A 24,944-nucleotide genomic window follows, 5' to 3' on the forward strand; every position below is an offset into this window, starting at 1 on the left:
CACCATTAAACTTCTTCCACAGCTGGTGGCCTGAACAGAAACATTTTGCTAAACTGAGGTCCTGGAGATTGGACAGAGAAGGAACACGTCTCTTCCTTGCCCACCTGTCACCCCCTGCCTTTCTCTGATCCTGGAGTTCAACAAAAATAATCAGCCCTAGCCCCACGCTGCACTAACTAGGAAAAGCTCCTCCTGTGCAGGCCACACGTGCGCCTTGGCTGTACTAGAGGCAACCTTGGCTTAGGCTCCATCCACTGGAGGACTCAGAACACTTGTCACATTGACCTTGTTACAGGACAGCTAAAAGTCATTGCATGAACTGGCCCCGACTGGCCCATACCCATAACCCAGTGATACCCATGGACTGACCCCTGCACTTAACCCTGTTTAGAGAGATACGGTTAAGTCTGATCTATCATCCAATCTTCAGCCATGTTGTAGAGTACATGGGACTTTGGACGAAGATTGGTTTCATGTAATAGTTACCTGCATTAAACAAAACAGGAGGGAAAAGACAGGAACCATGTGCTGAATTTTCTCTCTAATTTTCCATGGATGTTGGCCACCCTCTGAAACAAATCAAGAAACAAAGGGGGGGGGGAGTGTTTCATTTCCAAAAGCAATTACCAAATGAAGTCTTTGCTTAATGGACATTTTCAGAGGGCATGCACACCACTTTGTGTTTCTGCCTTCTCATTACAACTCTGGAAGCTCCCAGCTGACAACCTGATAATTCTTGCAGATAAAACAATCTTGTCTTGGTTATTGCGGCGTTCCAGCCTATCCCTGTTCAACCGAGTTGCCTGGAGAATTGTTGAGATTAAGGAGCAAACCATGAAATCTCAGTTAACAGTGGGGAAAGAAGAAAAATTGCAAAACTATCACTTCCCTCCTCCCTCTTGCTTCCTCATTTACCCCTCTTTTTTTCCCTTTGGTGCCAACAGTGCTTTTTCCAATCTGACTCAAAAACCCAGGGAAGAAGGGGGAAAAAACAAAACCCAGAGCTGATTAAAATTTCCTATGAAATCAAATTTGTAAAGCTTAAATCAGAATAAAAAGTGTTACTAGCAGGATTCAAGGCCAATCTGATTGTTAATGAGACTCCTCAGAGACTGAGCTGAAATCTCATCACGTCAGGGAAATAGGATGCTGTTGTGCAACAAATCTTCCACTTCGTAGCATGGGAGGCTCAGAGATAGTCAAAGAGGTTTGTTTCCAGGGCCCTAAACCTTATCCCAGTGCTCTAAGGTATGCTTGGATTACAGAATTCCCTTGCCCCCATGCTGCTAGCTCTACAGATCAGCCAAGTTTCTCTGTCCGTTAGGGTACGTCTAGACAGCGGGACTATTTCAGAATGCTGGGGATATCCCAAAATAACCGCCTCGCATCTTTTAAATGTGCCCATGATTTTAAAATATTTTTCGAAATAACGGGTGCGCTCTTCCGTCATTCCTGTAACCCTCATTCTACGTGGGTTAAGAGATGTCTCAAAATAGCACGTTCTTTCAAAATTTGGCACCGTGTAAACGCCAAATTGTCTAGGCAGGAGTACTGCAGAAGCAGTCTAGGAGACACAGTATCAATATGAGCCAAAAGTGCGAAAAAAGCAAACATTATTCTGGGATGTATTAACAGGAGTGTTGTAAACAGGACTCAAGGAGTCACTCTTCCATCTACTCCATACTGATTAGGCCTCAGTTGGAGTATTGTGTCCAGTTCTGGGAACCACATTTCAGGAAAGATGTGGAGAATTTGGAGAAGGTCCAGAGAAGAGCAATAAGAATGATTAAAGGTCTAGAGAACATGACTTGTGAGGGAAGAATTGGGTTTGTTTGGAATCAGAAGACTAAGAGGGAACATAACAGCTTTCAAGTACCTAAAAGGAGGAGGGAGAAATATTATTCTCCTTAACCTCTGATGATGGGACAAGAAGCAATGGGCTTAAATTGCAGCAAGGGAGGTTTAGGTTGGACATTAGGAAAACACTTCCTGTCAGGATAGTTAAGCACTGGAATAAATTGCCTGGAGAGGTTTTAGAATCTCTATCATTGAAGATTTTTAAGAGCAGGTTAGATAAACATGTCAGGGGTGATCTAGACGGTGCTTGGTCCTGTTGTGAGGGCAGGGAACAGGGCTCAATGACTTCTCGAGGTCCTATCCATTTCTAGTGTTCTATGATGCAACTTTCCTCTGTAAACAAGACCTAAAATTGGTTTGAAAACCAGTGTAGCTGCAAAACCCAAGGGTTATCCCAGTTAAATCAGATTTGTATAGATTTACCTTAAATCCTTACTGAATTAAGCTAACTTCATTTAAAACAATTAAAATCTGATTTATAAGTATCCACAAAGAGGTTTACCTTGGTTTAACTAAATCAGTTTTGTTACCGTGGTGCAGACAAGGCCTACAATTAGGATTTATGTATGCTTTGCCCTATGGCTTCTGATCCATAGAGGGCAGTGCTATATAGTCCCTTTAGCCCTGGTCTATATAACTTCCAAATAAATATGCAATTCATTCCCCAACCTGGTCTCCCTTGCTTCCAGTAGATCTGCCTTCAGTTTATCCAAGCAACTTCTGTCTACCAAGCGTACCAGCATTACCAAAAAAGCATTCTTATTCCTGGTAGTTTGTAATATGGTAGTGCTGTGGGACCCCATATGGGGGCAAGAGCCCTTATTGTTGTACACACAAATTGCACAAAAGACAAATATCACAGTATAGAAGACAGTCTCTCACCGGTTCCCATAGTGTACGTTCAGGTACCAGAGGAACCAAGAGCAGTGGGGAATGGCAGGAGAAGGTAACTATAGAGATGGGTGCACTGGAATAAACTGGCAGGAACTAGTAAGACAGTAGCAATTTGTAGGTATTGTGGCAAATACAGGTCAGTTGGAAGGCTTTACGAATAAATGAAGGGGAAAAGTGATCTAAGCTGAAACTGTAACACATAGGAGCTGTGTGCTGAGCATCACCACTCTGTTGCTTCCTATCTATCTATTTAGATTTCTCAAATTACAAGTGGCACCTCTCTGGCACCTCTGTATTTTAAAATACATTGACTCGGTATATCATCCCTAATCTGTTGCCTGCTGAGATTTGTAAACTGCTCGGCGCACAGACCTTGCACTTACACGTCTGTAAAACACCTTTTGTAACTACAGAAAGAATCATAAATAGTAGGCAAAGCTGATGCTCAAGCATGTAGAGTTCACAAGAATATGGTCCAGCCATCAGATGATAGTCCATAATTGGGCTGCTACATGCATAAGGAAGCCTGATTCTCCTGGTGCTCTACCTTGAACAGTCATTTCAAGACTCTTCTGATATAGTCGCAAGTTATAGTCACTCTGAACACATTTTGCATGGGAGCAAATGATTATACATGGTGCAGACCGTACATATCTGTACCATTTGGGAATGTATCTGAGGTCTCTTCCCTTTCTACTTTCGATTCTATTCTATAGATGGGATTGGTCCTGCCTAGAGCAGGGGGCTGGACTCGATGACCTTCTGAGGTCTCTTCCAACTCTATGATTCTGTGATTCCATATGGGTTATTATTCAGTGGCAGTAGTATAGCCATCGTGCCTAGAGGGTGTGTCTAAACAGCAAAGTTATTTCGGAATAACGGCCGTTCTTCCGAAATAACTTTGCGAGCGTCTACACAACAAAACCGCTATTTCGAAATAGTGGACAGCTTATTTTGAGTTCTGTAAACCTTGTTCTATGAGGAATAGCACCGATTCCGAAACAGATATTTTGGAATAGGGGCTGTGTAGACAGGGAATAGGGGCTATTTCAAAATCAGAAGCCTCCAGGTCTTCCCAGGGTGCCCTGCTGGCTGCTCTGTCCACACTAAGCAAAACTCTATCTCCCCCCGCCCGTCCCCTGGAGCCCTTCAATCTGCAGACTCTGCAGACAGTGTTTGTGGCTCCCAGCAGGTCTGACAGCTCTGAGCCACCCTGCAGCTGCCCCTGACTTCATTTAGGCTACAATGAGCCAGACTGATGCTTCCACCCAGCCCTCCACTGCTTGCAGGGAGCAGTCAGACAGCTCCCAGGAGCCTGGCGGGGGTGGAAAAGACGTGCGCCTTACTGGTCTGGTGCAGAGATCCTGCACCTTATTGAGGTTTGCGGGTGACAAGACCAACCTCCAGGATCTCCACACCAGATGTAGGAATACGGACATCTAGGGCCGCATGGCAGACAGCCTGGCATCAAGCGGCCATATCCGCACGCAAGAACAGGTGTGGATGTAACAATCAGTGTGGCCGCTCTATTTCGAAATAGCAAAGCGCTATTGCGAATCGCATTTTGTGTGTAGACACACTATTTCAAAATAAGCTATTCCGGAAAATCTCTTCCGGAATAGCTTATTCCGAAATAACACTGCTGCGTAGACATAACCTCGGAGTCCTAGCCATGGACCAGGAACCCGCTTGTGCTAGATCCTGTGCAAAGAAAGAATAAAAGGATGGTCCCTGCCCCCAAAGTGCTAGCAATCAAAATAGATGACAGGAGATTAATAGAGACCAATGGAGGGACATAAGTATATAACACCTGTCACTCTGACAGTATTCTCAGCACTGCAGCAGTCTAACCATTGTCCGGTTTTTTAGAGGCATTATAGCGAGGAGGAGGGATTTGGAAGAGTATAATGAAGTAGCTTTGCAAATGTTTACAGAGGGCGTGGCGCTCCACCCTAATGGAAGGAGTAGCATAGAAGGAAGAGCCAAGGGTCTGCTTGAAAATGTAGCATGAGGGATGAATACTATCATGGGCCAATCAGAGGGGAGCATTGACAGCTAGGTAGCTAAAGAGAGATGATGGATTGGGAGGATTTCTCATGAAGGGCCTTGAAAGTGAAAATGAGCAATTTATGTTTGATGTGACAGAGAAGAGGGAGCCTGGGGAGGGATGCGAAGAGGGGGATGATGTGGTCAAAGCGGCAGTCTCGGTGAATGATCTTTGCAGCAGCATGTTGAGTGAGGTAAGATTGCATCTGTCAAAGCCAGAGAGCAGAATGTTGAAGTGATCAAGATGTGAGATGAAAGCCTGGATGGGTTTTTTAGTTGTGTTCTTATACTGTCCTCATCACTGGAGTAGCTGGAGACCTTCTGTCACATGTGGTATGTTTGATCATCATTGATTTCATTGGAACTTGCTGGCCTGAGCTTTAGAGATGCACTTGCATCTCCTGTTAAAGTCAGTGGGAGGAAAAAAGTCTCTGGAACATTTAAAACTCACTCCAAAAACTTTTACCTTCTTTATAGACCTCTCTCTGCCAGTGCAAATGATACAAAAACACACTAATCCCTGCACCACAACCCCTGTCATGAAGGAGTCCCAAATATAGATTCCATTCGGGCTACTTTCCCAAAAGTTGTTTTTATTTTCACTTTTCTAATATGTGTTTTTCTCATCCATATTTGGGATGTGGTCTGACACCAAACACCAAAGGGTTGTTCTAATCTGGACCCCAGTTTAGCGCCAAAGGACCATCTGTAGAGCCAAGCCATGCAACATGGTTACAATAGTAATCTTCCAGAACAGTCTAGTCATAAATGAGGTTTTGGGAATAGTTTGTCAATGTTTTATCGATACTCTTGATTCAGCAAATCTCTTCAGCATGTGTATTACCTTAAGCACATGCTTGAGTTCTGTTGAAATCCAAGCACCTGAAGCTAACCACATATGTAACACAGTGCTGAGCGTGTGGGTTAGTGTCTCCTCTGTGCTCCTCCACAGAGGATGAGAGTCTGTTATAGCCCAGCTACAGCACTTAACTCCAATTACAGCAGCTTGTGCTGTTAGCTCTGGAGGTGCCCCATTCATGGTGGCAGTCACATGCGCTAAAGTGCTCTGCCAAAGAGGGAGCGGATTGTTCACAAATTTAAATTAAGCACTTGCTTAACTGCTTTGTTGAAGGGGGAACCATTATTTCTGTCTGATTTCTGGTGTGTGCAGAGTCTCCAGCAGATGCTGATGAGTTCCAATCTGAATCCAGCGGAAGAGAGAGGATCATTGCTTAAACAATGATGGTAAATTAGGGCTCTCAGTAGCTTTATTCCATAATAAGTTTTCAATTGTGCATCCTGAATTAGAGAACAAGAGAAAAGTGGGAGCTGGTATCAGCAGCAAAGACGGCCGGGGTCCTCTAATATTAGGTATCAAGGTATCTGCCTCTGTGATAATGGAGCAGTTTTTGCATTTATCTCTGGATACAAAAGGATGCTGTCTAGTTGTTAATGAGGCACTTACAGTCTCCCTCATGCATATTATCCCAGCAGTCCCAGTGCCTGTCAGGCTAAGCAGGGAGAATGTGTGCTGTTTTCTGTGCCCCCTGGTGATGCCATGGAATGGGGTGAGGCCTCATTAGGCTGCTGAAATCTTAGCAGATGCCAACAGAGCATGTTCAGAGGAAACGTTTCAATTGCTTTTAACTTTGGCATTTGGAATTATTCTCCCGGTCTCGCTGTACGTCCTCCCTCCACCCCCACACACTTTACCCGTGGGGCTGCATCACCAGGAGCCCTAGTGACAAGTGGAGCGCTAGGAAGCGTATTTTCATTAAGCCATTTAAGCAAAAATTTAAAAGTCAAATGTTTCGCTTTGAAGCTGAAAAAAAATGTGCATGTCTGGTTGGGGTCCTCCCTCCCCCTTTAACTCAAAAAGACCTGAAGGGATTTTCCGAGAGCTTTGGGTAATGACAAAATACCCTCCGTTGTATGGAGAGGTTCAAGCCCATTGGAAGCATGATGGAGCCAAGCAAGTGGAGATTGGGGTTATTATAACGGCTGTAGCAACAGCATGCGGACAGCTCTTGCTGTGGTGAGCGCTCTCGGATTGTTATGGCTACGGTGCCAATTCATAGATTCCAAGGCTAGAGGGGCCCATTGTGACCATCTCGTCTGACCCCCAAGTAGTTACATCGGGGTAGGGAACCTCAGCTTGCCTTGAGCAGACCCGGGAGGCTCAGACCCTTGCAGGCCCAATCAAGACAAGCCGCAAGTTGACTCTGCCTGGTGGGGGGAGGGGATGGGAAATACTCTTTGCAGGCACCGCCCCCCATTGCTGCCATTGGCTGAGAATCTGGGCCAATGGGAGTGGTGGGGGCAGTGCCTGCAATTGCAGAGCTGCACAAAGACACCTGTGCTCCTCCCAAGAGCTGGACCAGATAAATGCCATGATGTCCTGCCCCCTCCTGCCACCCCCACCCCCTCCTTCATGCCCCATCCCTCCAAGACCCCTGCCCCCCATGCCCAGCCTGCTCCTGCACCCCCCTCCAGACCCTCCTCCATAGTCTGCGCCTGCATCCCAACTCGTGCCCAGACATGCCACTCCACCCGGCTTCTGAACCCCTTCCTTTCCAAACCCCACACTTAGCCTGCTCCTGCAGCCCTCCCTTCCAGACCCACACCCCACTCCTGCACCCTTTCCCACCCAGACCCTCCAACCCATTCCTGTATCCCCCTTCCCACCAAGGCCTCATACCCCCATTCCCAGTCTGCTCCTGCACCCTGCCTACTGCCCGACCCTGCACTTCCCCCCCAGCCCATTCCTGCACCCAACCTCCCACCCCGACTCCCCGACATTACCGCATCTCGTTCACCAGCAGCTCCCTTCCAGAGCTTGGTTGGAGTGAAGTGCCTTTTTTTTTCCCTTGCTTCTCAGTTTGGGGCCACATTTGTGAGGCTATTTTTCTCTTCACTTGGGGGTTGGCCTCTCATTTGTGTGTGGTTTCTGCCTGGATTTTCTCTGGGCCAGTAGCCCCCAACCCAAAAAATTCTGCACCCTTGAGTTACATGAATAGTGAAATGCCAGTTGCTGAATCAAAAGAGCGCAATAACAAGCAGTGGAGCCTAGATTTTTTTAAACTGCCCATCAATCTTGAGTCCCTCCGTTTCAGGAGCCTACCTGAGTTACTTTGGGCAGTACTCCCATTGGAGCATGAGTGCCCAGCAGCTCAGCACATCAGACCCCTGGTGTTCCAAGGTAGAAACTCTGAATTAAAAAGCACAGAGCTAAGAATGTTGAGAAGTGGCCAATACCCCTCTCCTCCCTGCTTTAGAATATCTACCCTAAGCTGGCAGTCACTGGTACCTTCACTAGGGGTATGTCTAGACTACAGGGTTTTGTCGACAGAAGTTTTGTCGACAGATACTGTCGACAAATCTTCTGTTGACAAAGAGCGTCGAGACTACATCCAGTTCTGTTGACAAAGCAAGCCGCTTTGTCGACATAACAGTGTGGACGCAAAGGACAGTGTAGATGCAATAATGCCTTCTATCGACAGAACTCTGTCGACAAAAGGCGTTATTCCTCGTAGAATGAGGTTTACATACGTCGACAAAACTGCTGAGTTTTGTCGACGTTATGTCGACATAACTCAAAGGCAGTGTGGACGCAGGTATAGTTTTGTTGACAAAAGTCCACTTTTGTCGACAAAACCCTGTAGTCTAGACACACCCTTTGTGTGAGTATCTTTTTGCCTGGGTACCAAATCCAGACAAGCACTCCACACTGGCCAAATGATTTTGGCACTGAATGAAATTCTCTGTGCAGGGCCTGGCACCAAGCCGAGGTGACATTAAATCCTCAATTTAAAACCAAAAAGCTAAAAATGAGAGTCACGTAGCAGATAGGCTTTGTGGGAGCAGTTGCGTCTGGGCTGGGGGTTGGAGGTCAGAGGTTCTAGAAGCGGTGCACAGGGTGAGCCGGAAGCAGCTAGTGAAGGGCAAACGGCGAGGAAGGAGCAGATGATCCCCAAAACTGGGGGTTATTTTTAATCATTAGATTCACCAATCTAGCCACAAAATCACTTTTGCGATACCTTCCTGATTACCCAGAAGCTACAAACACAGTTCCCTTGAAACACTGCAGCCTTGGGCTCCCGCCTGGACAGCAATCAAATATGTTGATTACCAGAATTTTTACTCAGCATATAAAAAGTTCTGCCAATCCCACAGGGCCAGACACATTACTCACCAGGTCAGTGAATATTGCAGAGCTCACCCAAACACATGCTTACAGATAATTCTTATGAATTAAGCAACAAGTTGTTTTAAAAAGGAGTATAAGTTAAAAGATAAGTATGCTTACAGATATGAATAAAGTTCTGAGACCAGTTTCCCAGTACAGATGGTGAGCTGTAGAGTTGCAAAAGGTCTTTCATAAATACTTGTGTTGGTCACAGTCCTATGTCCAATACCAGGGTGATCCTGCAAATCAAATTTCCCCTAATGAGGCTTAGGCAGATCTGAGATAACAGAATCAGGGCCCAAGAAATCTCTTTATAGTTTTCTGGTAGGCTATGGGTACCCTCTTGACAGCAGGTGTTCCATGGGTGAAGAATAGTGGCTCTGAAGTCATCTCCCATTTCCTAGGCCTCACTGGTAATTAGCAACATGGATTAGCATAAAACCCATTTCCTCCTACTTACAGATAGTTTACTACATACTTCAAGGAGAAATAAAGACAGTGATATTATCACATTCATAGCTCATCTACTTATTAAGATCTCCTTTTGATCTCTGAATTAACAGAATACAGCAATAGACAGGAACCATTTGATTGCATTGTCAACCTGTAACAATATTTTATATGTAAACACACAAAAACCACAATCCTGACTACTAACATGTCTCTAAAGGTTGAATTTGGGTCAGCTAGATTGTTAATTATGTAACTCTTTCTAGTCTAGTGTAATAGAGCATCCTAGCTGGGGTTCAGTGAATGGAATTACCTGTGGAACTCTTTGCTGCTGGGTTTGCCAAAGTGAACAGGATGTGTGCAAACACTGAACAAAACAGAGAAGGAGGAAACACTATGTAATTAATGTCTCTCCCAATTAGGAACTGATTCATGCTGAACTTTGCCTAGGATTGTAAGTGGTGTGTACATAATCACAGCCATAAGGGTCACCAAATTTAGCCCCAGGTTGTCAACCCGATCAACTGCATTTTACACAAGCTTGCAAGCTTTTGAGTGCCCCATGTGACCTTCTTGTTGTGTCTTGTCTCTTTCTCCAGGACAAGCTTCTTCCTTTACGCAGCAGCCTCAGGATCAGGTGGTGATAGCTGGGCAGCCTGTGACTCTGCTGTGTGCAATCCCCGAGTACAATGGCATTGTGCTGTGGATTAAAGATGGACTCGCCCTAGGAGTAGGCCGGGATCTCTCAAGTAAGCCTTCCAAGATTCCTCGCTCCTCTTCCGCTCCACAGATGGGATATTAGCAGTGGGCAGCTCTGCCAGGCAGGTAGTGACTGATGTAAGGGGGAAATGTGTAGCCCTGCAAATCCGCGGATAGCCCAGGTATTCATGGATGCGGATATCCCCGGCTCATTTTTGCAGATCCAATGTGGATACAAAATTTGGTATTCGTGCAGGGCTCTAGAAATGTGCACTGGATCAGCATTTCAAAGGCTCCTGAGTGCCATTTTCCAAAGTAACTTCGGCACGTAAGGCCAGATGCACAAAGGTATTCAGCCACCCAACTCCCATTTAAGAATCCTTTTGAGGAACCGGACCTAAGAACCTAATGTACGGCTGCACTGCAGCAAGGCACCCAAAGGCATCCCAGGCAACTCAGACTCCCAGGTCTTAGGCCAAACTGGTGTTTAATTATGATGCACAAGTTTGGGCAGCCTGAGCTCGGGAACCCTCCTTCCTTGCAGCCAGAGCCCAAACATCTGCACCACAATTAAACAGCTCTGAGCCTGAGTCAGCAGGCGTGGGCCAGCTGGGAGTGTCTGATTGCACTGTAGACATACTCTAAATGTCACTGAAAGGCCTGTGCAGGATAAATTTTATGTACATCAAGGCATGTGCAGATGTGCACCACCAGTAGAAACACATGCTGCCGGATTTAGGTGCTGTGGGCACTCTGCTAATCAGCTGTGCGGCATTTGAATCTCTCGTGGGTGGCTGGCCACGCGCTCAGCTTACATGGAGCACTGCTAGGGCCTGGCTCTACCAATATTCAGAACTGGGTCTTTCTCCTAGCCCTTCCTACTGCCCCTGTGCGCCATCTCTGGGAGTCTCATCCTGCCCTGCCTGTGCCACCCCGCACGCCATCAACCTGCCCCCTGCAGGTCCATGCTGTGCTGCCTTGCAGGCTGCTGTCACAGCTGGCTACAAGGGAACAGCTTTGGGGACAGGCATAGGTGGCTGCTATGCCTGTGGAGGGAGGAGGCGCATGGCAGCCCCTACCCCACCAGCAACTCCAAGTCAACTCGGGTTCGGGGGGGGGGAGGAGACTTATCCTGGTTGGACCTTGAGCAGCAGCCAGTGAGGGGGACTGGCTGAATATCATGCAAGGGGAGAAGGAGAAGGGTTCCTGGGTGACTGGCATGCTACCAGTGGAGAGAGGGCTGTGGGGAGTCCGCCTCTCTGGCCCCCAGCCTCAGGGCAGCCTGACCGCCACACCCCAAACTCCTCATTCATGGCCCACCGCCCATCCACAACCCTCAGCCCACACCCCCCTTCTATACCCCTGCTCCTTCCCTGAGCCCCAGGTATATGTGTGGGCGGAGGAGAGGTAGGACTTGGGCATGTTCTGGGCACCACCAAAAATTATCCCAACCTGCTGCCCCCATCCGAGCACACCTACTGGATCAGACCCCCCCTCCCCCCCCCCAGGGAATTTAGGCTGCCAAACACCTGCTCTCCTCTGCTTTGTGAATTGCCCGGTGGCACAGGACAGAAATCGGGGCGCATGCCCAGTGTAACAAGGTTCACACAGGCCCCTCAATCTTGGGCTCCATTTGTGCCCACAAACTAGCCAGAGGCCTCTTTTTCAGTGCACTCACCCAGGCCTTTTATTATCAGTTCCCACCACCTTCTATTTACAACCCCTCAGAGGTATCACCTCAGGGACCGCTGGCTTCTTAACTAGCTGGGGAGCACAAACTTTCTCACCTTGGTTTCTCCTTCATTGCTACCTTCCTGCCAGCCTCATGTAGCCTCCTGCCTCATAAAGCCAACAGCTGGTCCCCATGTGCCCTCAGGTGTGGGCTTACTCAGCCGGCTCCAAATTAACTTTCCTACCTGGAGCTGGGATGATGGAGCTTTGGCTCAGGCTCCCTAGCCAGTCGCTTATCACACCCAGGATGTGTCTAGACTACAAGGTTTGTTGACAAAAGTGGACTTTTGTTGACAAAACTATACCTGTGTCTACACTGCCGCTGAGTTCTGTCGACATAACGTCGACAGAACTCTGCAGTTTTGTCGACGGCGGTAAACCTCATTCTACGAGGAATAGCGCCTGTTGTCGACAGAGTTCTTGCTTCTACACTGTCCTTTGCATCTACACTGTCATGTCGACAAAGCAAGCCACTTTGTCGACAGAACTGGATGTAGTCTAGACGCTCTTTGTCGACGGAAGCTTTGTTGACAGTATCTGTCGACAAAAGCCTGTAGTCTAGACGTACTGTAGACAGAAACGTAGGTCCCAAGAGACTTTTACCCTGAAAACGCAGGCACCGTGTGAGTTTAAATGCCTACGGGGTCTGGCAGGAGTTTTGTTGATGGCAGAGAGGCCAAAACTGAGATTTTAACCCAAGGTGCCAAGTTACCTTTTTAGGCCTGAGTCCAAGTTCTTAATATTAAGTCCCAGTGACTTAGATAGAAATGATGCAGGAGCTTAAAGATAAGCTGCTACAATGCATTGCTAACTTTGGACCTACCACAGTAGAGAGTGCGGATAGCTTTTCTCCATGCATTCAGCATGCCATCCCCAATCATACTCCTCTGGCTGGGACATGGAAAGGAAAAAATATGTCCAAAGTCCCAGTGCAAACCACTACATCTTTGTAAGCTGCTGCTGGAGAAATACATATGTATCCAGGTGTTGCCTGTGGCACGTAGTGTTTAGGAAATATATAGGCAAGTGTTGCAAAACTAGCTGTCATTCATGATAACTGCATGACAATTTCAGCTGCTGACTATTTCAGTGTCCTGTGTTTTTTTTCCATCAGCGTCCATTGCAAATGCTGTCCCATGTGATAATACAGAAAACTGTCTGCAACGGAGAACACCATAAGCTAATGCAGCCAGTGATTTCACATTTCTGTTTTTGCACGCTGAATCTGAAACCTGTAGGTCTGATTTCCAGGCGGGCTGAGCATTGAGCTCCATAGAAACTGCGGGTGCTTAGCCCCTATAAAAATGTGGACCCAGAGTGCATGAAAGCAACGGCCGCTTCTGGTACTGGTGGACAATCATTTCAAAGAGCACATTAGTGGAAGAGATGGGAAGAGAACCCACATTTTCATTTTCAGTGAGCTTAGGCTAAGGTCTAGAACATGGGTGGGGAACCTAAGACCCAGGGGCCAGATGTGGCCCTCGGCTTGCCCCTCTCTCCTGCCCCCCTCCCCCCCACTATTCCCCTGTGGAGCTGGAGCACACAAAAGCTACTAGCCTGGGCCCCTTAGGCTCTGGTGTGCAAGATGAATGTGGGGGGTGTCTTTCTTCTTCTCAGTTGGGGGCCACATCAGTGAAGATTTTGGTTTTGGTTTTTTGCTTCTCACTTGTGTGTAGCCCCCACCTGATTTTTCTATGAGTCAACGGCCCCCGAACCTAAAGAGGTTCCCCACCCATGGTTTCTCAACCAGTGTTTCTCAACCCACAGGGGTACTCGAGAGAAGTCTGGGGGGTACGTCAACACAACTGAAATTTGGAGAAAACAGAATTTTTGTTTTAAGTTTTACAGCGCTTTATTATTTTTGTACTTTTTACACCCAAAAATTTCATCGCTCGCCTGGCTATGATTAAGTTGTTTAACAAATGTCTTGCAATGGTAGAAAAAAATTGTGTGTGTCTGAAAACTGTAGGTACTAGGGGTACTTATCATTTTTTTAAAGGTAGTACTTACACTTTTTTTTTTAAATAAGGGGTACTTTATAAAAAAAAAAGGTTAAGAAACACCGGTCTAGTGCATGCTTCTTTTCTCCAACTTGTCTGTGTGTGCAATCCCCTCTTCAAGGCCATGCCAAAGCTCGATGAAATACATTTCCACACACATTAGAAATCTGAGCTTTACCTGCAAGACATTGCGTGGTGAACTGGTTACAGCTCCACTGAAGTTCCTGGCTCATGCAAACAACTTGGACAATTAGCAATTCTGGGTATGGCTTAGCAAGAGAAATTGTCAGCTCAGCTAGTCACCTAATTAGCTAACTACAAACAGACCCATCATCTGTATTTCTTACAGTTCAGGAGAGCAAATCCTGCTGATGAGAGCTTGCAAAACAAAGAAAACACAAGAGCGTGCCAAGTTCCCTGCGCTACACAGTGCATTAATCAGAAGCAGCTAGGAAGGACTTGGGCAATAGAATCCTTCACTCCACTATAGCTCAGGCTACCAGTAAAATGAAGTTGGTGATGGTGATTACTCACGATTCCCTAGTAGGCCGCAATCCAGCATGCTCGTTAAGCACATGCTCCACTTTAAGCTCATTGGAAATAATGTAGCTACTCCTGCTCCAAGTTAAACATGTGCATCTTGTGTATTGGATCAAGGCCCTGGTTCTTGATGCTTTTAGCACTTTCCGTCTGAGCCCTTTGACAATATAATGAACTAGGTCACACAGCCGGTCCGTGGCAGAGCCAGGAACTGCGGGACTCCCTAGTGGAGGTGTTCACCTTTGACGTGTTTTGCAGCATGATATTTCTCACCAATGCAAATGTCATGGCAACGGCAGCAAAAGGCAGGGATGATGGGAAAGGATGGCCTGTTATAGATACAGCGTCCCCCAGGTCTGGTTTGGTCCCATGTTTGGTTTCGTTTCAGGTTTCAGCGTATTTGCTTCACTTTTCTGCAGAGATCTTCCTATTTAGATTCTTAGATTCTTGAACTCATGATACACTGCCAGCCTGGCCCCATAAACAGCCACAGTGGCTACACAGCGGACAGGACATATGCTGTTGCTCTGGTCTTACAGGCTTCCTGAACCCCTAGGGGTATCGTGCAGGATCCGCTGTCTCCACCCCTAGCTCTCTTCCATCTTAAAGGGACTTTCAGTCTTCTACAATGAGACCCACGTGATCTGGGTTCCATGATGAGTCCACAGGATTGCTCTAAACATCTGTTAACCTCAGAGGTGGTCACAGGTCTTTACCGAGGGAAGTGTGGGAACCCCGATTCACATTACAAACTCTTCATTCTCTAACTCTGACTGCCTGAATCACAGAAACCTAGGGCTGGAGGAGACCTCAAGAGGTTATCAAGTCCAACTCCCTGCCCAAAGCAGGACCAACCCCAACTAAACCATCCCAGCCAGGGCTTTGTCAAGCCAGAACTTGAAAACTTCTAGGGATGGAGGTTCCACCATCTCCCTAGGGAACCGATTCCAGTGCTTCACCACCCTCCTAGTGAAATAGTTTTGCCTAATATCCAACCTAGACCTCCTCTGGCTACAACCTTGCTTGTGTTTTGCATTCTGCAGGCTATCCACGCTATTTGGTGGTAGGGGACCATTTGTCTGGAGAACATCACCTGAAAATCCTAAGGGCAGATCTCCAAGATGACGCCGTGTATGAGTGCCAAGCCATTCAGGCAGCCATCCGATCCAGACCAGCCCGGCTGACTGTTCTAGGTAAGTCCTATCTCCCCACTGGTATGGACCAGAGGTTATTTTGTTGGCTTCCATGAGATTGCACAGGTGGCTTTTTCACAATGTAGTTTTTTGGTAAATCAACTGGTTTGAGAGGGTATGTCTACACTACCCTCCTAGTTCGAACTAGCGGGGTAATGTAGGCATACCGCACTTGCAAATGAAGCCCGGGATTTGAATTTCCCGGGCTTCATTTGCATAAGCGGGGCGCCGCCATTTTTAAAACCCCGCTCGTTCGAACCCCGTGCAGCGAGGAGTAACGGTAGTTCGAACTAGGAAGCCTAGTTCGAACTACCTAGTTCGTGCCCCGTGTAGCCACGCTGCACGGGGTTCGTACGAGCGTGGTTTTAAAAATGGCAGCGCCCCACTTATGCAAATGAAGCCTGGGAAATTCAAATCCCGGGCTTCATTTGCAAGTGCGGTATGCCTACATTACCCTCCTAGTTCGAACTAGCGGGGTAGTGTAGACATACCCAAAGGAACTTATGGTCTGAGCTATCCGTGTGCATGGAGAAGGAGCCCATGAGTGGTACACAGCAGAAGTAATCAGAGGATAAAACACACATAGGGTACGTCTACACTGCATCCCTAGTTTGGACTAGGGATGCAAATGGAGATGACCGAAGTAGTTAATGAAGCGGGGATTTAAATATCTCGCGCTTCATTAACATGGTCTCACCGGCGCGCTAGTTCGAAGCACAGCTGATTCGAACCAGGAAGTGCGCGCCGGGACGCATTATTTCGGACTAAAGCCCTTAGTCCGAACTAACGTTACTCCTCAAAAAATGACTAAGGTCTTTAGTCTGAACTAACGCGTCCCGGCGCGCACTTTCTGGTTCGAATCAGCTGTGCTTCGAACTAGCGCACCGGCGAGATCATGTTAATGAAGTGCGGGATATTTAAATCCCCGCTTCATTAACTACTTCGGTCGTCTCCATTTGCATCCCTAGTCCGAACTAGGGATGCAGTGTAGACATACCCATACAGAGCTAGAACGGGATGTGAAAGGTTAACCAGTTAACTTGTAGCGGCTGCTCCAGTCCCGTTGGGCCTGCTGCTGACAGGGCTGCTCTGACCATTCAGACACAACACCCTCTGTCAAGCAGAGAAAATGGAAAAGGTCTTCCCACCCACAGATCCTTCTTGGCTCTGGCTTCACTAGCCACCTCTCTCCTCAGCTCCTCGTTCCTGTGCCACTGTTTATCTTCAGCATTAATGTGCTAATTAGCTCTTTAGTCCTTTGCATCACATTCTAATCTGCTAGTTAGGTCCACCCTGAAAGGAATTAATTGTTGTTTAAGTGATCAGAGTGCTGGCTCTGCTGTTCTTTCTCAGCACCTTGTCACTGGGATCAATCACCTACTTGAAGTTGAAACAAAAGGCAGGACTATGTATCCTTTTGGTATATATGGTCATGCCAATTTTCTTCCACAATTTGATCTGAGGAAGTGGGTCTGGCCCACGAAAGCTCATCACCTAATAAACCATCTTGTTAGTCTTTAAAATGCTGCATAGTCCTGCCTTTTGTTTCAGCTACACCAGACTAACACGGCTACATCGCTATTACTATTCTACTTAAAGTTGCTTGCAATCTTGGCTGGATTGAGCCATAAGCTTCTATCACTTGCAAAAGCTTTCTCAGGGATGGGGATAACAACAGGTTCTTTACCCTCTGGCCATTCACAAGAGATCCATCTCTCTCTCTGCCTAATGGGCAGCCCACTGCTGCAGGGAATGTGCATTGTGGGTTTGTAACAGAAGGACTTTCTGGTCCGGTTTGCTGACATTAGCCCATATGCTGTACTGGTGAGGAGCATGTGTTGCTCTGAGAAGGGTAATAACTGTGCTGATAAAAGTGGAGGATTTTATTGGCCGGACACAAAATTAAGTGTGGATGTGTGTCGGCAGCAGGTTTGCTAATAAATGAGCAGACCAGGCTTTAGTGAAGCTGCTGAGAAAATGTTGCCTGAAAACAAAAAACAAAAAAAAAACCCAGAATTCTTTTTTTTCCCAATGAAAAACCAAAACATGCCCAATTTTAAATTAAAATTTTCAGTTTTCCAAAACCACATGCATTTGGTATTGGGATGGAATTCTTGTGGAAATTTTCCTTTTTGTGGGGGGACAAAGATGTGTTTTTTAAAATAAACCGCTTTGATGGAAATTGGTTTGATCAGCTCTAATTATTAGTGAGCAAAAAAACCTACTTCATTAATAACATTTGAAAGTGTGCATCAATGGAATATATCTACCAGAGAAAATTACTTCTAATTTATAGATTATAATTTCCAAAGAATAATTCTTTGAACTCAAAAAGCCTCGAAAGCTTGAAAGAAATCTGAAAATGAACAGGAAACTAACAATCCTATTATTCATGCCCTATATTCCTTCTCTACTCACTAACGCCCCGTGCTAACTACTTCTCCGTGTCCTCTCCAATCTGTGTCTCTGTCTTGTGTTGTATAATAATAACATGTTACAAAAGACATACAAAAGAAGTAATATGTAATTTAATTAGAACTAAAGATTCCAAAATTAATTTCGTCCCAGGGTGCATAAGCGTACGTAAGAACTGAGAGCTATTGCAACGTGTTGATTGAGCAGTAAGATGTTTTTAAGGATCAAAGGGAAATCGTTATTATCTATGGGGTTATGGAATGTGTTGGATAGATGTTTATGTGAATATACATGGTACTTGCTAATTGGTACATTTACCTAGGTTGTTCAGCCGCTCACATTTATAGTGTCTTTTTTATTTTAAGTATATTAAAGTTACAGCACATTGGAATACGGAATTTGCAAACCTCTGGCAACATGTTCCTCTTAACTTTAAATGTATTTTTGCAGGTGGCCAGGAGAAATTTAAGGCAGAGGAGGGAGGTGTATGTGGAGGCTGATGCATCATTATCAGTCCATAGACAATAGTTTGAGTACATTTGTATTAGCGCACCCTGTCCATCCATCTGTCATCCCCAGGAGCGAAGATGAAGGTAGCCACAGGCTACATTTAGTGACTCCGGAGGCTGCACTCTGGCCAGTTCTCAGTTGGGAAACTCCGTGGGTGTGTAATGAGCAGATGCCTCCAGGAGCCCTATGTATTGAGAGTGAAGTCTGGTGCCTAACAATCAGTTGATAACATTTGGTGCATTGAGCTACAGGTACGATATACTGAACATTAGGGAAGCAAAGGGCATATTTATACAGGAAAATGGAGAGAAATTTCAGGTAGTTACCAGAGTGTAATGCCACCAGCTGTGCAGATATTTCTGTTTAATTCAAATCTTGTTCATGCGGACTCATCTGGCTTACTTTATTTCTGAGTTAAGTGAGCTCCACAGGCATCTCCATGATGAGATGGGTAGAGATGCTCTCAATTACAGTGCACTGAATGAGGGGACTTGACAGGCTACATAAGAGCTGTCATACTCGATCAGACCAAAGGTCCATCTAGCCCAGGATCCTGTCTTCCAAAAGTGACCAATGTCAGGTGCCCCAGAGGGAATGAAGAGAACAGGGAATCATCAAGTGATCCATTCCGTTACCCATTCCTAGCTTCTGACAGAGGCTAGGGACACCATCCCTGCAGATCTTAGCTATTAGCCATTGATGGACCTATCCTCCATGAATGTATCTGATTCTTTTTTGAACCTTGTAATAATCTTGGCTTCCACAACATCCTCTGGCAAGGAGTTCCACAGGTTAACTGTATGTTGTGTGAAGAAATACTTCCTTTTGTTTGTTTTAACCCGTAGGCTTCTTAATTTCAGTTGGTGGCCTCTATTTCTTGTGGCATGAGAAGGAGTAAATAATACTTCCTCATTTACTTTCTCCATACCCGTTATAAACCTCTATTGTATCCCTCCCAGACTTGTCTCTTTTCCAAGCTGAAAAGTCCCAGTCTTATTAATTTCTCATCATACGGAAGTTGTACCATACTCCTAACAATTTTTGTTAACCTTCTGTGTCCCTTTTCCAATTCCAATCTACCTATTTTGAGCTGGAGCAACCACTTCTGCACACAATATTTATTCAGTTAAATTAAAACTCTTTTTCAATCCCCCCCCCTTCCCTTATCCCCGTTTTTTACACTTAATATTTTTTCTGGTTTTTAAATCAGAGAACTGGAAAAATTATGCCAACATTAAATTTTTCCATGCAAATTTAAAACTAATTTTTGCTTGAAAAATATTCAGATGTAAATTTGTTATGAGCTCTAGTTATTTGCAACAAATAAATAGTGGTATTTGCACCTTTTATTTTCTGACTGTTTTATAAGGACATTCTGTGTTACACTCAGGGCTCGTCTACACTGGCCCCTTTTCCGGAAGGGGCATGTAAATTTCATGAGTCGTAGTAGGGAAATGCGCGGGGGATTTAAATATCCCCCGTGGCATTTAAATAAAAATGTCCGCCGCTTTTTTCCGGCTTTTAAAAAAGCCGGAAAAGAGCGTCTACACTGGCCCCGATCTTCCGGAAAAAGCGCCCTTTTCCGGAGGCTCTTATTCCTACTTCAAAGGAAGTAGGCCAGTGTAGACGCTCTTTTCCGGCTTTTTTAAAAGCCGGAAAAAAGCGGCGGACATTTTTATTTAAATGCCGCGGGGGATATTTAAATCCCCCGCGCATTTCCCTACTACGACTCATGAAATTTACATGCCCCTTCCGGAAAAGGGGCCAGTGTAGACGTAGCCTCAGAGTCTGAGAATGAAAATCTTTTGTGGTTGGTTTGTGTCTGCACAGTGAAATCAGCATTTGCTGACATTGACTTCAATGTGTGTATATCCACAAAACAACCACAAAAGATATCCATCAATGATAACAGAAATGTACCAATGAGCACAGTAAGAAAAAGGCTGCAGGAAAGTTTACTGAAGTTTGATTTTAGGATTTTTTTATATATATATTTTGGCATGTGATATTGCAATTTATGTTTTCATGGTTATAAAGTTTTAACTTTTAAAATTTCAGCATCTATTGTAGTCATCAATAATTGTTTGACCTACTCCATTGATTGATTTCCCCTGTCCTCACATTTGTATAGTTTTCAAAATTCAAATGGATCAAAATAGAAAAATGCTTAAAATAAACATCAATATGTGTCAAAATTATTTTAAAAAAAAAACCTTGAATTCTGCCAAGTCCATATATTTCCTCCCACTGCTGACCCTGCAGATCCACTTCACCAGCTTTCAGGGCTGTATTTCCCTTCCGACTTGTTTCTCATTGATTCAAGAAAGGCAGAAGTGTAACGGTGTCTAAAGTACAGAAGCTGGCGCTGTTCAGATGTATTAAGAGCAAGCAGGCAATCTCTGAAAGTTGGAAGAAAGTTAACCCAAGGTTTATGGGAGCTGGTTGCCTTGGCAGTTTTATTATCACCATCCATGGCACACTCCAAGAGCTTTATTGCTCCGGCTTGCCCAAGGAAAGAGCCATTAACACAGTCACATTAGATCAGCAGGGCATGGGTGGAGCTCCACAGGTGGAGTATTGACAGTGAAGAGGACAGTGCCCAAGAACTAATTGTCTTTCTCTCTGCTGGTGGTGGTGATACGGGCCCCGGCACCATGCGGGGACAGGTAATGAGAGCAAAGCCGTTCCTTTCAGCGGCAGTGATTTCTCTTTATTTACAGGGGCGCGAGCTGCATTTATAGAAGGAGGCAATGCTATTGCAGCTATTTTTTAAGCTTACAATCCAATAAAGCTGTGTGCACGACACTATAAAACTATACCACTGTACAAATAAGCAGCGGCTCTGTGTCCACAAGCTATAGACAGCTTTGTACAAAGACAAAGGGCTTGGGGCCAGCTCTAAAGCTCTTCTAAATCATTTCTCTGTACAGCGGTGACCCTTCCTTGCAGTAAGCTTGCCTCCGAATCCTCATCGCCCGTGGGCTTTATGCAGTTGTACAGACTCCTAGAGGAGACTAGCGGAGGTGGGTTTCCACGTGCTGCCAGAGAGTTTACATGGGGCTTCCATTTCCTTCCAAACTGGGAGTGTGGGGTCTCCACATCCCGTCTGGATTTGTTCCAGATGCAAGGCAGTGGGCCAGATACTCAGCTGCTAGAAATTAGCATAGCTCCAATGAGCTAATTAACGCAAGTTGGGGACCCGGCTCGCTATATTGTAGTCGACTGTCGACTGCATGTTTGTAGCAGTGTCCTCCATGGGATAGAATCCAATCTGCTCAAACTGCATGTCATAGGTCCCATACTTCTGACAACTAATGGAGATTCATCTTTGACTCAAGGCACCTTAGGCCTGTTAGCTAGACTCCATGGCTACGTCTACACTGGCATGATTTTCCAAAAATGCTTTTAATGGAACAGTTTTCCGTTAAAAGCATTTTCGGAAAAGCGCGTCTAGATTGGCAGGACGCTTTTCCGCAAAAGAGCCATTTTCGCGATCGGGGCTTTTTTCACGGAAAACAGTACTATACTGTCTACACTGGCCCTTTTGCGCAAAACTCTTTCGGAAAAATACTTTTGCCCAAACGGGAGCAGCATAGTATTTCCGGAAAAGCACTGATGATTTTACATGAGATTTCTTACAGTAGGAAGTCAGTGCTTTTCCGGAAATTCAAGCGGCCAGTGTAGACAGCTGGCAAGTTTTTCCGGAAAAGCTGCTGATTTTCCGGAAAAACTTGCCAGTCTAGACACAGCCCATATGTCCCCAATCCCCCTCTGATTAGCCCATGCAAATAAGGTGAGGGATTTGCCTAAAGCGGCATGGGCTTGTTCTGTGATGTGTGAGGTACTCGGTGCTAGTAGACTGGTTTACCTTACACACATCAATGGAAATCAATCAAATCCCTACAAAGGAAAGGAAAGAAACAGACTTTGCCAAGATGGTTTGTGCCCACCCCTCTGAGCTCCTGGGATCTCCCTGGATTCATGTCAGGAGGCTGGCCTGTTCCAACATTTTATTTTGCTTCCATTAACCCTGGGCTGAGTTCTGAGGTGTAAACAAACCCTCAACCCCAGCGTGAAGCTCAGCTCAGCACTCCCAGTTTCGCCTGGGCTCGTGCTGAGACTTCAGGGTCTGTGCAGCCAGGAGGCAGAATCATAAAGTCTCCTCAGACTTGTGGAGGAGACCAGGAAAGCGTTCATCAGAGCCGCATGTGGGCTTTCAGTCTGTACTGACTTGGCGTGTATCACCTAGCGCTGTATCACCCTTATGGCTGCCTCTAAGGGCGTGTTATTCTTTTATTCTGAATAACAATGCAAGCATCTACACAGCAATTCTGTATTTCGAAATAAATTCAAAATAACGGGCGGCTTATTCCGGCTTCTGCAATCCTCATTCCACGAGGAATAACGCCTCTTCCGAAATTGCTATTTCGAAATAGCGGAAGTATGGACGCTCCACTGCTGCTATTTTGAAATAGCTCCTCCCCCAAGCCATTCTAAGTTATTACTCCCTAGTGCTTCCTGGGACTCTAAATTGAGGTAGCGCGTCCACAGCAGGGGAGCCTGCCTCGGACTAATTTTGAGGTTTCCCTGTAGCGTAGACATGCTATTTCAAAATAAGTTATTTCAGAGTATTTCTTCCAGAATAGCTTATTCCGAAATAAGTGTTCAGTGTAGACGTACCCTAAGTGCCAGTGGATTGGGGACGGGGTTTGCAAAAATCCTCATTTGTTTATGGCCTCCATCATCATCTGGCTTTTCTATACGCCAGTCTCTCTCCTTCTTCTGCTTCGGGAGCCATTCTGCTCTCTGAAAATACGCCTGTTCGCCTCCTCCCATCGCTCAGCCTTGCATTTCCTCCTTGCATGAGGCTGTGCTGTCTAATTCCACACCTAGAGGCTTTAACTTTATGCGCGGTTGCTCCCAGGAAATCCCAAATGCTGTCTAACTCATTTTGGAACTGCTGTCACTCATGTCTGACAACAGCTTTACGGGTCTGGTGCCTCCTCCTTCCCAGCCCCGCTGAAGAGCTTACACCACAGTTTAATTAAATATTTAAGATTTTGTCACGTTGTTTTCAAATCTACACTGTTAAATGTAGTGGAACAGATCGTTCCATAAGCCTGGGAAGCCCAAACACTCAAACAGATAAGCCTGCTGGTCTCACTTACCACCCTTTGCTTCTGGGATGAGAGTTTCACTCCCAGAGAATGAAAGGGAAACATTTTCCTACTATTCCCACTGCTGCATCGACTCCTGATGCACAAATACCTCTCTGCCCCTAGGCAGCATGTACCTGTGTTAATGACGGATGGCTAGCACCGGGCTCTGCAGCCTTACCTGGAACAGTAGGACACACTTGTACCGCACGTTTCACCCCGCTGGCTCCCCATGGCGCATTCCAAACGTCACACACCCAGGGGTCATGTTGCTGATAATGATGGGGGTGGGGGCTGGGCTTACCAGGGTATCACCTAGTGGTTAGTTCGATTGGCCTCTTCTTTCCCCCATCCCTGGTGTCTCTCGCCAGCAAGCACTCCACTAACACTACAGCCTGGCTTGTGGTGAGTGGCCTCCTGCCAAGTCCCCAGTTAATTTGTCCCTTTTCAGAGTAACAAAGTCCAAGGAAATACATAAAATCCCATGTCCTCACAATGCGGAGGGCCATTTGTCCACCTCTTGGTCCTTGTCGGCGGCTCACCCAGCCCGGGGGCTTCCAGCATCTCTTCCCTCTTTTTACTTCCAGGAGTTAAGTCCCCTCCGCAACAAGGGTGGTTGGAAGAGGAATGCCCTTGCACGTCACCAGGCTGGAATCCAGCACCCCACGAGAGACAGCAAGGTCCAGCCCCTTGGTGCCCCTTCCTGGCAGCCAACGCTTCTGCAGCATCATTGACCAGAAGCTCTTCATGTTGGTAGGACGCTGCCACCCTAACAGGACAACAGAGGGCCAAGAGATGCCTCAGGGGCTAGGACGTCAGTTTTAGACAGTCGCCCCCCACTGAACAGTCCTCCTCAAGCCAGGCTGGATGGCGGGGTCCATATTGACGTGCCTCCTCTTGAGTCACCAAGCCACACTGTGTTGCGGGGCTCTGCCAGTCTGAGGAGATGAGACCTTTATTCCAACACGGAGCCTGCTGGGGAAGGCAGAGGCTGCCGCTAGTTTCTCTCAGGCCAGTGTAATGCGCCTCCTAGTGCTACCAAGCGAACTAGAAACTCCAGGGAGCCCAATCAGAGAGACCACATTAGAAATGCTGTGAAACACCCTCCGAGTGACCAATTAAGAACGAATAACTTAGCCAGCCGCGGCAGCCTCTTTTCTTGCATTCTGCTTCAGGAATAGCCACCAGTGGGTTGTTCTTTCCGCAGCTCGATTTGAAGAGCAGAGCGACTCCAGCATTTTGGCGCCTTCTTCTATTCATCCAATAG

General features: G+C 46.2%; 1 protein-coding gene across 3 annotated transcripts in view; it reads left to right on the forward strand.

Annotated features, from left to right (window-relative positions):
• The window catches only part of KIRREL3 (kirre like nephrin family adhesion molecule 3), a 782,703-nt gene that overhangs the window by 479,208 nt on the left and 278,551 nt on the right, over positions 1-24,944 (forward strand). For all 3 annotated transcript variants that reach the window (XM_075909300.2, XM_075909298.2, XM_075909299.2), the window contains 2 exons: positions 10,033-10,182; positions 15,447-15,596. In XM_075909300.2, coding sequence (XP_075765415.1) covers positions 10,033-10,182; positions 15,447-15,596 — 300 coding nt within the window. The remainder of the gene's footprint in view (positions 1-10,032; positions 10,183-15,446; positions 15,597-24,944) is intronic.

Source organism: Pelodiscus sinensis, chromosome 25 (assembly GCF_052426305.1).
Source record: "Pelodiscus sinensis isolate ZL-2025 chromosome 25, ASM5242630v1, whole genome shotgun sequence".
NCBI lineage: Eukaryota > Metazoa > Chordata > Testudines > Trionychidae > Pelodiscus > Pelodiscus sinensis.